The sequence below is a fragment of the Etheostoma cragini genome, chromosome 3 (assembly GCF_013103735.1).
Source record: "Etheostoma cragini isolate CJK2018 chromosome 3, CSU_Ecrag_1.0, whole genome shotgun sequence".
In the NCBI taxonomy this organism is placed as follows: Eukaryota; Metazoa; Chordata; class Actinopteri; order Perciformes; family Percidae; genus Etheostoma; species Etheostoma cragini.
The window spans coordinates 356,088-369,620 of record NC_048409.1 but is presented as its reverse complement, the minus strand read 5'-3'; the positions used below and the strand labels follow the sequence as shown (position 1 = coordinate 369,620).

General features: G+C 40.2%; 1 protein-coding gene across 3 annotated transcripts in view; it reads left to right on the top strand.

Annotated features, from left to right (window-relative positions):
• cadm2b (cell adhesion molecule 2b) overlaps positions 1-10,924 on the top strand; it is a 161,652-nt gene extending 150,728 nt beyond the window's left edge. For 2 of the 3 annotated variants that reach the window (XM_034868101.1, XM_034868099.1), the window contains 3 exons: positions 5,391-5,417; positions 8,811-8,933; positions 9,050-10,924. In XM_034868101.1, coding sequence (XP_034723992.1) covers positions 5,391-5,417; positions 8,811-8,933; positions 9,050-9,168 — 269 coding nt within the window. In that variant the 3' untranslated portion in view covers positions 9,169-10,924. The remainder of the gene's footprint in view (positions 1-5,390; positions 5,418-8,810; positions 8,934-9,049) is intronic. The other variant, XM_034868100.1, reaches the window with a different exon arrangement.
• Positions 10,925-13,533: the final 2,609 nt, after the last annotated feature.

The following is a 13,533-nucleotide window of genomic DNA, read 5'->3' as shown; positions in this document are numbered from 1 at the left end:
GCTACGTATTTATGCGCATGCGTGAACATCGTGCGCATGCGCAGAACGGATCGTGTAGGCAGGACGGCTCGTGTACCCGCAGTAATATTAAATAGACATGAAATATGGATGATTTGTCAAGTTCTGGAATGTTTCTGTCAGATAATCTGCCCATCATAAGGACTGTTGGAATGTTTCAGGAATGTTTTTATTAATGTCGTGTTTGTATGACAAGTAGATTGTGGACCGAAACTTTGTACTTTGTTTAACATTCATTGGTGAATTATTTATGAATTTGAGCAGACATAGACTTCAGCTCCCCGCGACCATGGGAAACATGAGCGGGTATAGCTGGTGGATGCATGGAAATAGTTCAAATAAGTCCCTAAATATTGTTATCATTACTTTTGGCATTCTTTTGTGCCAGTTCAGTTTAGGTCAAGTTTTTTCTTTTTCTTTTTTATTAGATTTCAAACATAGTGTGTTTGCAAGGCTTAGGTCCTTTACATGCTAATCATGTTTGCTTAACGTTTTGACTATTTCTGAAGGTGCCGTGAGAGATTTTATGATTTATTTTTCTTACCCTTTGATGCAGCCATTGGTTTACATTCAATGTTAAAAAATATGGAAAAACAATAGGCAGTACTACTTCTGTTTGTGCGACCATGCACTGCCAGTGCAGATTTAACAGTTTTCCCTGCATGACGTCCCAACATTCTGTAACTCTGATGATAATGAATACAGATTGGAGGCTCACTGAGCAATTCCACAACTCACGCAGGTTGGTAATGTCGGATTGGAGAAAATAGAGTAAAAGGTGGCTTCGACCAACTGACCGCAAATGTGAAAATAAAGATAGTAATTTAAAATGAATTGTAAATGTTAAATATGTTTGTATGTAGACCAGTGATCTGTAATCCTGCAGGTCACCTGTTTGCTAGTCTCACTTTTCTGGCTGGTCCACATAGCATTCAGGGATGAAAGGAAAACCGGAGAAAAGCTGCTAAATAGTCTCAGGAATGAAGTTTTTTAAAAGCTGGATTTACCCTGCAGAGATCTGAGGACCAGGTAACCATAGTCCTCGGATTGGACAGATAGTCTAGCTAGCTGTCTGGATTTACCCTGCAGAGATCTGAGGACCAGGTAACCATAGTCCTCAGATTGGACAGATAGTCTAGCTAGCTGTCTGGATTTACCCTGCAGAGATCTGAGGACCAGGTAACCATAGTCCTCAGATTGGACAGATAGTCTAGCTAGCTGTCTGGATTTACCCTGCAGAGATCTGAGGACCAGGTAACCATAGTCCTCAGATTGGACAGATAGTCTAGCTAGCTGTCTGGATTTACCCTGCAGAGATCTGAGGACCAGGTAACCATAGTCCTCAGAAATCAGCCGGATTTTAAAATTTCAAGGCAATGGATATCCGGCCTTGAAATGAAATCTTCTGGCAGCAACGGAACAATCCCGGAAGTAGAACGTCAAGGATATAGACGACCACTTTGCAGACCATTTCCTCATGATTTCACCGGCGAATCTTGGCTTGGCATTGTGCAGGATAATTCAGTTCACCTCACAGTGTTCTACATAGTGCTTAACAGGTCTAGCTTTGGACTCTTCCTATGAGGGAACAGGGACCAAAGTGTTAAGGATGCAGAATTTTGCTGCCGAGTACTGCCTGGAGACAAATTAATCCTGGGACAGTTGCACGGCGGAGAGAATAAAGACAGCATGGTGCAAGAAACAGATCATTAAGACCTCTGCAGCACATGTTTAAACGTTTATCAAATACAGCCAAGTGAAAAATACAAAAACAAGGACAGAATATTTAAATTCAACATGGAGTTATTTGTTTCCATTTTTGACAATTAAACAGCCCCACCGTTTGTTTGGGAGTGATTTATCACAACTCAGGCGTTGGACTTATTCAAGCTCACAGGCCGCTAATGGATGCACAGCAGCTTCCTTTGTTCGGTTTTAAAGGCAGAGGCTTTGGGGGGGAGAATCCCTTCATTGGGGAAAAAAGGCAGGAAAAGTAGGATGACACATTCGTCCTTTCAGCTTTTGTTATCTCAGGCTCTTCTTTCAGCAGGCTCATTGAGAGCTAGGCAGCGATGTCAGGCTAGTCCCTATCATCCTGTCATATCTGGGAGCCTCACATTTCACAGTCAGAAAGATTGGTTTGTTAATTCAAATTAGTTCAAAGAGAATCATTCAAATTAGTTGAAGTAACCTGGGTTTTTAGAGTTAGACACGTATGTGCAAGGGAGTCGGTTCTCAGGTTTTGATGGATTAACAGAGAAAATAGAACATTTAAAACTCTTGGCAGCCCTCTTACACTAATTACAAAGGTCCTGGTTAGTGGGAATAATAAAAAATGGAGTCGGAGCAGGTAAAGGATGGGCTTGATGGGCTTATTTCCACAGATGATGACAGTTATTCTTCAGAGCTACATCGTGTCTGGTTGAACACTTACGGGTCTCTTCGGATCATCTCAGCCTCTAAGTCTAATTTGCTAATGACGGGAGAGCTGAGAAACAATAAATGTCATCGCTCCGCTGCAATTTATCCCCGTCTGCAATTATGCTCCTTATCACACTGTATTAACTAAAGCAAGGAAACACCATATTATCACCATACCATCATTACTCTGAGTGAGATGTTAGAGAGATGCTAACTGATAGTAGTCTGGGTAAATACAGTTGAAAAAAGGCATTATCTGATCGTGAAGCTGCCGCCCTGCTTCTCACCCTCTAACCATCACATGCCACTCGTTCATTAGCCACTTAACCTCAACAAGCATGACACACATGAGTTTTACATTGTGTGGTTTGTGGCCCATTTACCATCCAGTCATCGATAGCTTGAAAATGTAGTCAATGTAAGAAATAAGAGTCCTTCATGTAGGACTCATCCTTTTCCAAAAGATATTACTGAAAGAATGTATCCATTCAGAGCCATTTGTGAAACTTTATCACATCTGCTTTTTTTCTCCATTATTTTGTCTGCATTCACTGAGGTGATAGACCCTCGTGCAGTAATTGGTTTGTGTTTGTTTTTCCTTTAACTTTTCTTATGGTGAGAGGTTGTTTTTTGCTCCGCCTCTGTTCTTGTTTTTCATTTACCAGACGTCATCACCTACATCCCTCCATCTTCATTTTCATCCCCTGTCTCCCTCTCTAGCCTCTATTCTTCCAGTCCGCCAATGACGACATTCGCACATCAGGCATAGGTAGGCATAGGCAGTCACAGCTGCTTTCGCAGGAAGTCCTGCACCCCCCCCCTGTCCCCAGCCTCAATGCTCCATGCACCCACAAACATGACACTGAACACACAGTCTATGATTGATGAGGTAACAACCAGGCTTGGAGCTAGAAAATACCATTGTTTTGCTGGATGAATTCAATACTCTTTTCTATTTTTGCTATTTCTTTCCAGCTTTATTTTGTATACGCAGTACCGCTACCTCACCAGTATATTTCTTATTGCTTCTGATTAGTTTTTATTATTGGTGCTGGATATAAGCAGACATTGTTGTACGTCACCACATCAGGTGGTCAGTGTGTCGCAGACTGCTGCACAAATTTACATCTTCGCAGAAGCAGAAAATAGAAAACATGAGTGTTTATACTTTTGTTCTTAGGCTGGATGATTATGACTATGACAGCAATAAGAACATAGGCAATTACATTTGAATAATGTTTACCAAAATCACATGCTCCATGTGTTTACCTCATTACCTAATAGAATTTGTTTTGTAGTATTTGTGTGACTTTCTTTCCCATGTTGACTGTTGCCTTAACAGTGGAAATAGCTCTAAACACACAGGTTACTTAGATTTGGGTTGTGCATCATTTTGATTATCAACCCATGAACCTTTTAAGTGCCCTGTGGAGTTTTCCTGTGTAGAAAAAAAAGTGATGTTAATATTCAGTCATTCTCATCCAAAACATATTCTACAAACGTAAGTCTAGCAAATATGTTGAATGCATTTCCCACCTCATAAAAATACTTGAGAAGCCAATTTTGTTTTAATATTTGAAATAGTGTATTGTTTACACCCCTGTTTTCTAGCTTGCAGTCATACTGACTGCCTTCAGCGGAATAGTTTGAAATTGACAGGAATATACTGTATATTGTGTAAATGTGCAGGTGCATACAAAACAATATAAACTCATAAAATAGCTCCAACTAGTGGTAAAAAAAACTCCACCTCCTTAAACTTTAAGGACATGCTTTGTAAAAGCTGTGGTTGCAACTATGCCATTTGGCCGTATTTTTATCATTTTTATCCTTCGTTGTAGACTGCCCAATTTCCAGACTGATCTCATGAAAGGGTGTATGTAGACAAGTCAATCCTTATGCCATTAGTGGACTGTTATCAAGACGCATACTCGCTTTTTAGTGTGGATACCAATACCGTTTGGTCTCCATTGACTTACATTACCTTGCAATTGCATGTGAATTTTCGCCATAGCGATTGGTATGGAAGGGCTTTAACTCAGGAGACCAGGGATAGAGTCCCGTGTGTCACGTTTCCTTAACTCAACAGTCGCTTTCTTCTTTTGTTAAATCCAACCCTGTTCTTCATTTAAAAGGAGCCCTGCCACCTGTATCTCATTCCTTTATGGTAATGTCTGAAGTCCTACCATGGACTCTGTAACTTGGTTACCGTGGTTACCTTGTTTTAAAGCCATTCTAGCATGGTATAGAAAACCTGTGGGTTTGGGCCAGTTCTCATTAATATTTGTGATCGGCTAACAGCTAGCAAATGAGAGCCTGGCTATCGTTATTCTTTACCTAGCTCATGAATAGTAATGAGCTCAGGCAGCATGACGTCAGACTGACCAGCTGTTGTGATTGGTCTGATTTCTCCTTTTATTTCTTTCCAGTGACTAGAGCACACAGAGGAGGTAGCAGTTCATCTTCACATTCACCACATAACACACACACACACACACACACATGGACCTCACAGAGAAGTAGAAATGGTTTGTGGGGCAGGGCACCTTTAAGATAACCTAAGATCTATGCTTCAACCCTAAAGCAATGGTGATGAAGGGAAGTTCAATTGTGATGCTCAAAGCAATCAGTATATACATTTAAATCCAAATGTTTATTTGTAACATTAAGTAGGCTGTGTGCCAATTACACACCAAAAACCTCTGTCTGTATGCCTTTGATCTTCATCTCGTCCTTGTCCATGTATCTTGTGCTGCTCCCCCAGTAACTGTTCCCAGTAACTCCAGTTACACAGCTTCTGCACATCTGCACGCTGACAAAGTGAAACCTCAGAAAAACAAACCATGCTGATTGTTCATGTTTCCTATGAACTTTGTGGTCACCTTTTTTATCACGGTGTTGTTACCCTCGTCTTCCCTTACTGCTGTCACTGTCTGCAACCATGGCAACAGCCAAAGACTTTCCAGGGCCTACAACAGGTAAATATCCCACTAGACAATCATTGCTAGCCAGGATTTACAGACACATCACAGCCTCCACATAGCATGAGCCAAACCATCACCATGCATGGATGCTCACTCTGCTGACGCCAGCCGCTTTTCTCCAGCCATGTCGCAGGCTGCATAAGTTATCACACAGTATGTTTCTGATTTGGTTTGCCATCGCACAATGAAATAGACTGCTCTATCTAAGTGGCGCAGGGCTGGAGATTGTATCTGTGCCAGTGTGTACATTTTCAATTTCAGATCAAGATATTGGGCAGGAATGGAAGGGAACATCCAAAGTTCTTTGCGGAGCTCTTTATCTTTCACAGATCACATGAAAAATATTTCTATAAGCCATTTTGTACTGGGTACATTCACGATTTGATCTATGTGCATAGCATGTGGTTGCAGCAATTTGGTTTGATATTGTATTCATTAGGGTTGTATATACATATATGTATGTATGTATATATTATACTGTATATATATACATACTGCATAAGGTTTCAAACTTAGGGTTGTGTCTACGCCAGACTGAATGGAAGCAGAATAGAAACAAGATTCCCAGTTCATGTCCATGTTAGCTTGAGGCCCGTCTCACATTGCCACACATTACTCCTAGATGCTGCTATGTTGACGGTTATAAAAGCCCGTGCTCTCGTGGAGCTCTGTACCCAGCTGACGGTCTCCTTTTCTGGGCTTCACGTCACTGCAACAGCCGCTAAAAAGACCGCAACCTTCCGGTCGTCTGTACCCGGGGTCCAGTCACTGGCTGTGGGCTACGCCCGCTGAACAGAAGCAGGGGAACAATTTTGGCAGGGGGGGGGGGGGGGGGGGGGGGGGGGGGGGGGGGGGGGGGGGGGGGGGGGGAGATTGTCGGTACTACTACTTCCAGACCTGTTATACAGCTTCTCCATACACTGTACAGTAAGAACATTACACTTTATGGTTGCTTGCCAGTTCATAAGAAAGTGGGAGTCATCTTACTGTCCAACATATCATAACCTTGAAGCTGGCAATGGTAGCATTAGCTAGCAAAACTAAGCTTCAACTTAACATAACGTTACAAACATTACAAAGCGACCTATAGAGAACACTGTGTCACAATTCAGGCTATACAGGTTGTTTTGCCAAAGTTACATTGCACATTTTCATTATGACAAAGTTAGACTTTTCTGGCATATCTCATGGATCCAGCATAATTATGAATCATACATAACTTCTAGGCAAGACCCGCCCTATGATGCAGCTCAGGTGGTTGGGGGTTAGGCATTGACCTTGAGTGGTTAAGGTCAAGATAGCCGATTGGTCAGGGGATAGGACCTGAGTAAATCGGCTTATGTTACCTTGCGTGAGCATCAACGCCTGGCCAATAGTAGTGTGTGAATGCTATTGAATGCGTGGGTTCCATAATGACCATGGATCCTACATTAGCAGTTAGCGTGTATAAGCATGGCGGTGTTAGTAGCAGTCAGGATCACTAGACCAGCTATGTCTACATTTGTTAAAAACGCAGGGTTTGTATATCTGGCAACCTGGCCCGGCTGTCAAACTGGGCAGAACAATTCACAAACAGACATTCCGACATAAGACGGAAATTTCAAAAGGAGAAAATACTGGCATTAGCATTGTTGTCCGAAAACATAGTATTTCACCTTGACATGTTTCCTTAATATCTGACAAAATCAGACCGAATATGGCAAATGGAGTCATTAATGTCCTGTGTGCTGCAGTAATGTCTGTAGTTTTCCTTTGTGACAATGTGCGTAGCTTCTTCGATGTAATCTTAGTGTTTTAGAGAAAGTTGCTCTAATTTTTGCAACCTTCTGGATTTTAAATGTTGCCTCTCTGCAGTTTGTTCCAGGATTTACATACAAGTAATCATTGCATTTACATCTGAATCAAACAAGCTAAATACTCATTTTTGTCACACTTTAAGATGATTACATGCATATTACGATGTGTTGAGATGACACATTCAGCTGCAGTGCAGCAAGAGCAGTTCAGCTTGATTCCTGAGAGCAGTGTGCATCAGCCGAGTGGGATCTGAAAATTGCATATGCCCCTTGTTGACAGCGGAGGCACCCGTACAGATCATTATATCCATCAACATGCAACAAAAATTAAGTTAATTCAACTGTTGTACCAAAACAGTTATTGCTTCAAAGTGAAGTGCCTGCTTGTGAGTCCTTGATAAAACAATTGTGGTGGTTCTATCCTGCATGGAGTTAAACAAACTGCATGTTTCCACAATGCCATCTCTATTTATCTGTAATGCCCCACACTGGGTGCAGGAATATGAGGATTGCATTTCATTAACACAGGATTATACCGAACATTGTAGGTACATCTCCGCCGTCATTTCCCAGGGTCACTTTGCAAACCTGAGCACAAGCCATAGCCATTCATCAGCTTGAGATAATGAGAGCACACAAGGTGCACAGTAAAGACACAGCCACTAACAGTTTAGAAGAGGACAGACACAAAGGCATGCTCCTGCCTGGGAAACCTTCAGCTCGCTCTCGGCCCGGAGGACGCCTCATCTTAAATAATACTTGTTTTAAAAAACCTGGTCCTCGGCAGCAGAATGTGGCAGTGAGCAAGGGGAAAACACAACAGATAGCATGTGTAAAGGCTTTGGGCGAACTTAAATATCACTTAGAGCTACACTTCAGTTTTCTCTGTGGCTAATTCCACATTTTTGAAATGTGCAGAGAATTGTGGTATTTCCTTAGAGTACATCCTTTATTCCTCAATTCCAGCACTTCAAAGCAGCGATGTCAGGTTCCTCCAACTATGACAGGACCTCATTTGGGACTGTTGGGCTTTGTTTGTGTGAGTTGAAATGTTAGAGCTACAACTGGATTTGTTCACCTTACTTGCAAGAGTAAATATATATATCTATATATATATACTGTATATAAATTCATTGCTTTACAATAAAGGTCCAAATTGGACTGCACTATATGAGGAAAATTTGGATATGTGATAATGTTGAATATTAAACAGATATTAAAGTGATGCTGCTTTCTGTATTCTGCTAACATACAACTAATTGTTGTTGAATTTAAAACTAATAAAAGGAAATCATTTCTAACTTTCTTTTATTCAACAAATTGATTGTTGAATTCTATTGAAAAGGCACCACTTAAAAAAGAATGACAGTGATGTTTTGAAGTGCAGTTTTCCCCTGATTTTTAACTAACACAAAGTGTCTTTCGCTATGTCTTTCGTGGTTATTGCACCTGTTGACATCACATGACGATTAAAAAGTATATATTTTGCAGCCCTAGGTCTGAGCCTGCATTAGACAGCGGCGAAACATTTTGCAGGTGTTAATGTTGCCGCTCCCCTTTTCCCTCCATTTCTCTCTGTGTCTCGTGTCAGATCCTAATGCTCTAGGACAACATGGACCTGACCACGCTTTAATCGGTGGTGTGGTAGCAGTCGTGGTCTTCATCACCTTGTGTCTGATAATAGTTCTCGGACGATATCTGGCCAGACATAAAGGTAAAAGAGGTCACTTGAGCTCCCTTGAATAACAGTTTTTCTTGCTTGGAGGAAATGTAGAAAGGTCCAGTGTGTTTCAGCCGGGGGGTAACCGGTACGGCTCTGTGTGTCCACAGGGACGTACCTAACACACGAGGCCAAAGGAGCAGAGGACGCCCCAGACGCAGACACAGCCATCATCAATGCGGAGGGCAACCATGTTCACGCAGAGGAAAAGAAAGAATACTTCATTTAGACTTCTTTTACTCTTTTCCTTTTTTTGTTTCATGACAATTAATGACAGCAGATTTGAAGCTGCCTCGGCGTTTTCACTTTACTTATTATTCTTTTGTCTTCTCCAGAAAGCTCATGCTTGGATATGATTGTTTTCAAAGCGTTTGCTGACAATTCTCCTTTTGTAACCAATGTAAACCATGTACAATTGGATTGTTTTGGTTTTGGTTTTACGGTGCCTAAAATGCTGTTTCTTTTTCTGCATTTCTTTCATTTCTTTCTTCGCTTGCACTACCTTTTTTCCTCTACCATTTTATCGTACTGTACCTGTTATTCAACTTTTTGCAGATTTGTTTGAATTAATTCTGATGCTACAAGAAATGGGCTTCAACTGAAGTCAAGTCTTAGCTTTTCAAAGTGTTTTGCTTTAAAAGCGGGATATGTAAAATACATCAATTTTATGAAACCAACCGGATTAAATAGTGGTTTTGGATGTTTCCTGGAGCTTACCCCCCCCCCACAGTCATACTGTATACATAAAAAAAAAGTCATAAAACTGACTCGACACTTTGACAAAACAAAACATAACTGAAGCACAATCTGTGTGATTGTCTCTAGATGAAATCAACTCCCTCTCAGCACTGTCTGTATATTTCTGCATTGATTTACGTTCCGTGTTTGCTCACACTGTTGATTTGTACCAACGGAGAACATGTTAGAAAATTAAAAGCACAAAGTCTGAGGACTAACACGAGGGAAAACCCATCAACTGTTTCTTGTCTCAGGATTCAATATGAGTCTAGATGGAGAGATGGTGTCAGATACGTGATGAAGATTTCAGTACACTTGCAGTTAACGTTATGGATGAGGAACTTTCATTTTGGTTGGAGATTTGATGTAAGGTCCAAATTGAGTGAGTGGAACCTTCCGAAAGGGGTTCATTAGTTATGTTGACTTTTATTGAACAACTATGCTCAATGTGTGGATATTGCTGTAAAATACTTTGCTAACGTGAATATTGGTGAACACTACTGTTGAATCTTGGGATCCCTGACATATTACAATTTGTATATTAGAATATACATTATTTAATGTGTTCTACAAGTCTCATATTTGTTTCCCATTTATCTAACAAGAGGTTGTTTTGCCAGGCGGCATGTAAATATTGTGTAAGTATTTAATTTTAGTCAAAGATAAAACACTGGTTTCAGCTTTTCATTTCACTTTGATGAGATCCTTTTCACATTTTTGAAGTTTTTTTCAAACAGGGATTCTAATAAATTACTTAAAATGTAAAAAAAGAAAAAAGAAAAAAAAGAAACAGTCCAAATATATGTATTTATTATTATGATTGATTGACATTTATTATATAATACTATATTGATTGATATTATTGCTGTTATAACTAAAGTAGTGGTCTGACATTAACCTATCCATTTTTTAATTCTGTAACTTCTCATAAAACAATACAAGGATCACCATTATGGCCTTTGAGTTTGCTGCAAACAGTACTAATGACATGTTGAGGCATCGGTGAATCAGACATGCCCTCACTGTATATAGTCACTGTATCAAAGACATTGAACCACATTGCCAATGCTCATACATGTTATTTTGTTAGTTCAGTATGATGCTATAAATAACTCATTTTGTACAAAGTTTTAATCGCTGTAATTAATTTGCTTTTTATGGGGGATGTGTGAGGTTTGCTTTTTTCTCAGTATTGAATATTCATTTTTCAACTTTGCCACTGTAAAAAAAGAAAAGAAAAAGAGAGACTAAGTGCGGATTAAAATATGAACAACTCGAAAACTGCCATTTTGTTGTGACTAGGTTTGTACTTTGAAATGCAGTCAAGGTAATGCTTTTAGCTCGTGAATTAAGACACCATTACCCACAATCACAATATCAGTCCGCATCTCAACACTTCTACAAAAAGCAGCATATTGATGACAGCGCAATGACCAAAGCTGCACGCTTATTGTTATTCCATGCAACTGTTGAGTATAACTTAGTCTTTAGTATTAATAATATATGCAAAGTGTTGAAGAATTAAAAAAACATGAAGCTCCTCAGGAAGATTGCCAGAGGCTCCCAGCTCCGCTCATGATTTGCGCGTTAAGACAGGCTGATAAAAGAAAAGGAAGACTTGAGTCTCCCTGAATTCCTCCCCGTCTCACTGGAGCCCAGTTCGATGTGCTTGAAGAGGCTTCATGGAACTACCCGCAGATGTCAACGCAGCAGGCTGGTGCCCTTGTTTTCAATAAAAACTTGAGAGCGGAAGTAGGCTCGGAGAGGAGAACTGGAGGCTAACCACTTTGTGATTTGACTTTATGGTCAGGGGGTTGGGATGCAGCTTTCATTTGAAGTGAAATGATAACACTTAAGATGGAACTTTAGTGATCGCTCTGGGGAAATTCGATCATTGAAGTGGCAAATAGTAGCATCTAACAGGAAAAAAGACAAATGCCCTAAATGTGCTAAATAGATGACAAAATAGAAAAAACTAAAGAGACCATAAAATAGACAGGATACAATTGTGGAGTTCAAATATAGCAGGTCTTATCCTTTATACAGAAAACAAGTGTGGATCACTGATGGATTGGGACAGGGAGGCCTACTGGCATTCCCAGTCTTCCTAATTACTGTAAATAAGGATTGCTGCAGGAGTAACATGTGCCATTATTGTGGATTAGTATGCTTAGAAATGCAGTCTATACATCATAAAATAGAAGTGTGCTTATAAAAGGGTCGTGAATATATGAGAGACATATGGGAAGATTCAAAATCACAGTATCCACAGGGCCATATGCATGGACATAAAGTGTAATAGTCTGGAAACAAGCATTGCTAAACTAAACATTTGACTAAAGCAAATGTTGATTATAGTATCTACCATTTAACAGTAATCTGGATACTACACGTACAATAAACCCTACCAATTTAGAATAAAAAGGAAAGCACCTTTTATGGTCCATTATTGCTGCTTCAGTGACACTGATGGAGTTTTTTGGAAATGTGAGGATGGATATAATAGCTTTGTGCAGATTACTGAGCTCACATGAAATATCTTGACATCCTTAAAGGGAGATCTGGTTCCAGGACACGGGCCCCGTGTCATTATGATCCTCTATTCTTCAGCTCCCATTGACCTTGAGCATAATGTTGCTTCCCCAGCAGACTAATGTTGCCATTATCAACACACTGGCCAGCCAGCCATCTGCCTGCTCCACACAACACCCCCCCCCCCACCTCACAGAGATGCTTCCCAATGCTCACTTCATAATCATTACCAGCAAAATCCCAGCCAGTTCAAATAAACATCAGCTCCCACTATCCCACTCCTTGGCGTTAAAACCTAAGTGCTTCGTTAAGCTATGTAAATTGAGATAGACTGTCTTGAATAATGTCTGGCAGATAATGCTAAAAATCCATCATAATTTAGTAATTGGATATGGAGGAGGGCAACATTCATGTGCAATCATAAATAGTGAGTTGAAAAAAAGATTTTCTTTTTACCCTTGAAATGTAAGAACCATACCCTGGGCAATGTAAGAATCACAGCATGACCTCTGAGGAGGCCTTGTAAGTCTTACTAAACTGAAGAAACTGATCCCCACTGTATCCTGTAGGCAGGGTCCATATCAGTCCTCCAGCTCACAATAAGCTCTTATCATAGCAGAACAGACGCTCAGTCTCTGACCAAATCCTTCAGTGACAAATTGATATCTTAAATGAAAAAATATATATTATTACACTTTATCATATTAGTTCTACAGCACAATTCAGATTTACCAATATTGAACATTACTTCTATAGCTCATAGTCCTTGCAGTCCGATGACCAGTCCTGTACAATTAAATAGTGAGACTGGGTGAAGTACTTCCTTTTTCTAGTCTCCCCAAGAAGATTCTAGTAGAAATGTTGTGTATTTCATGGTAACTTGGGCCAGACTGTTATCAACACAGTTTTGCTGTAGATTAGTGACAACTGAAAGAGCCTTTACAAGACGTCCCATAAAAAGCCCCCCCACCTTGACACAAATAATGGTCCTTCTGAAAGATTAACAGCATGTGGTTTTGTGCAGAAATAACAGTAATTCCACTTGTTTTCACTATCCGAGCATGTAAATTGCCACGTGTAATTCACTAGGCGACTTGCTGAGGAAGTAAAAGGATAAAAAGCTTTTTTAAAGATGGAGTGGGTTTGCAAGGCCAATGCAGTCTGCTAAACGTGAGCTATGAAGGATGTTTGTCCTCTGGATCATGCTTTTAATTACAGGTATTAACATAGGTGTAAAATATCACTAAAACATCCTGTGTATTGTAAATACATAATGATGCATACCAAAAAATGCTTGTAATGTTTAGAAAACATTTTTTGCCCC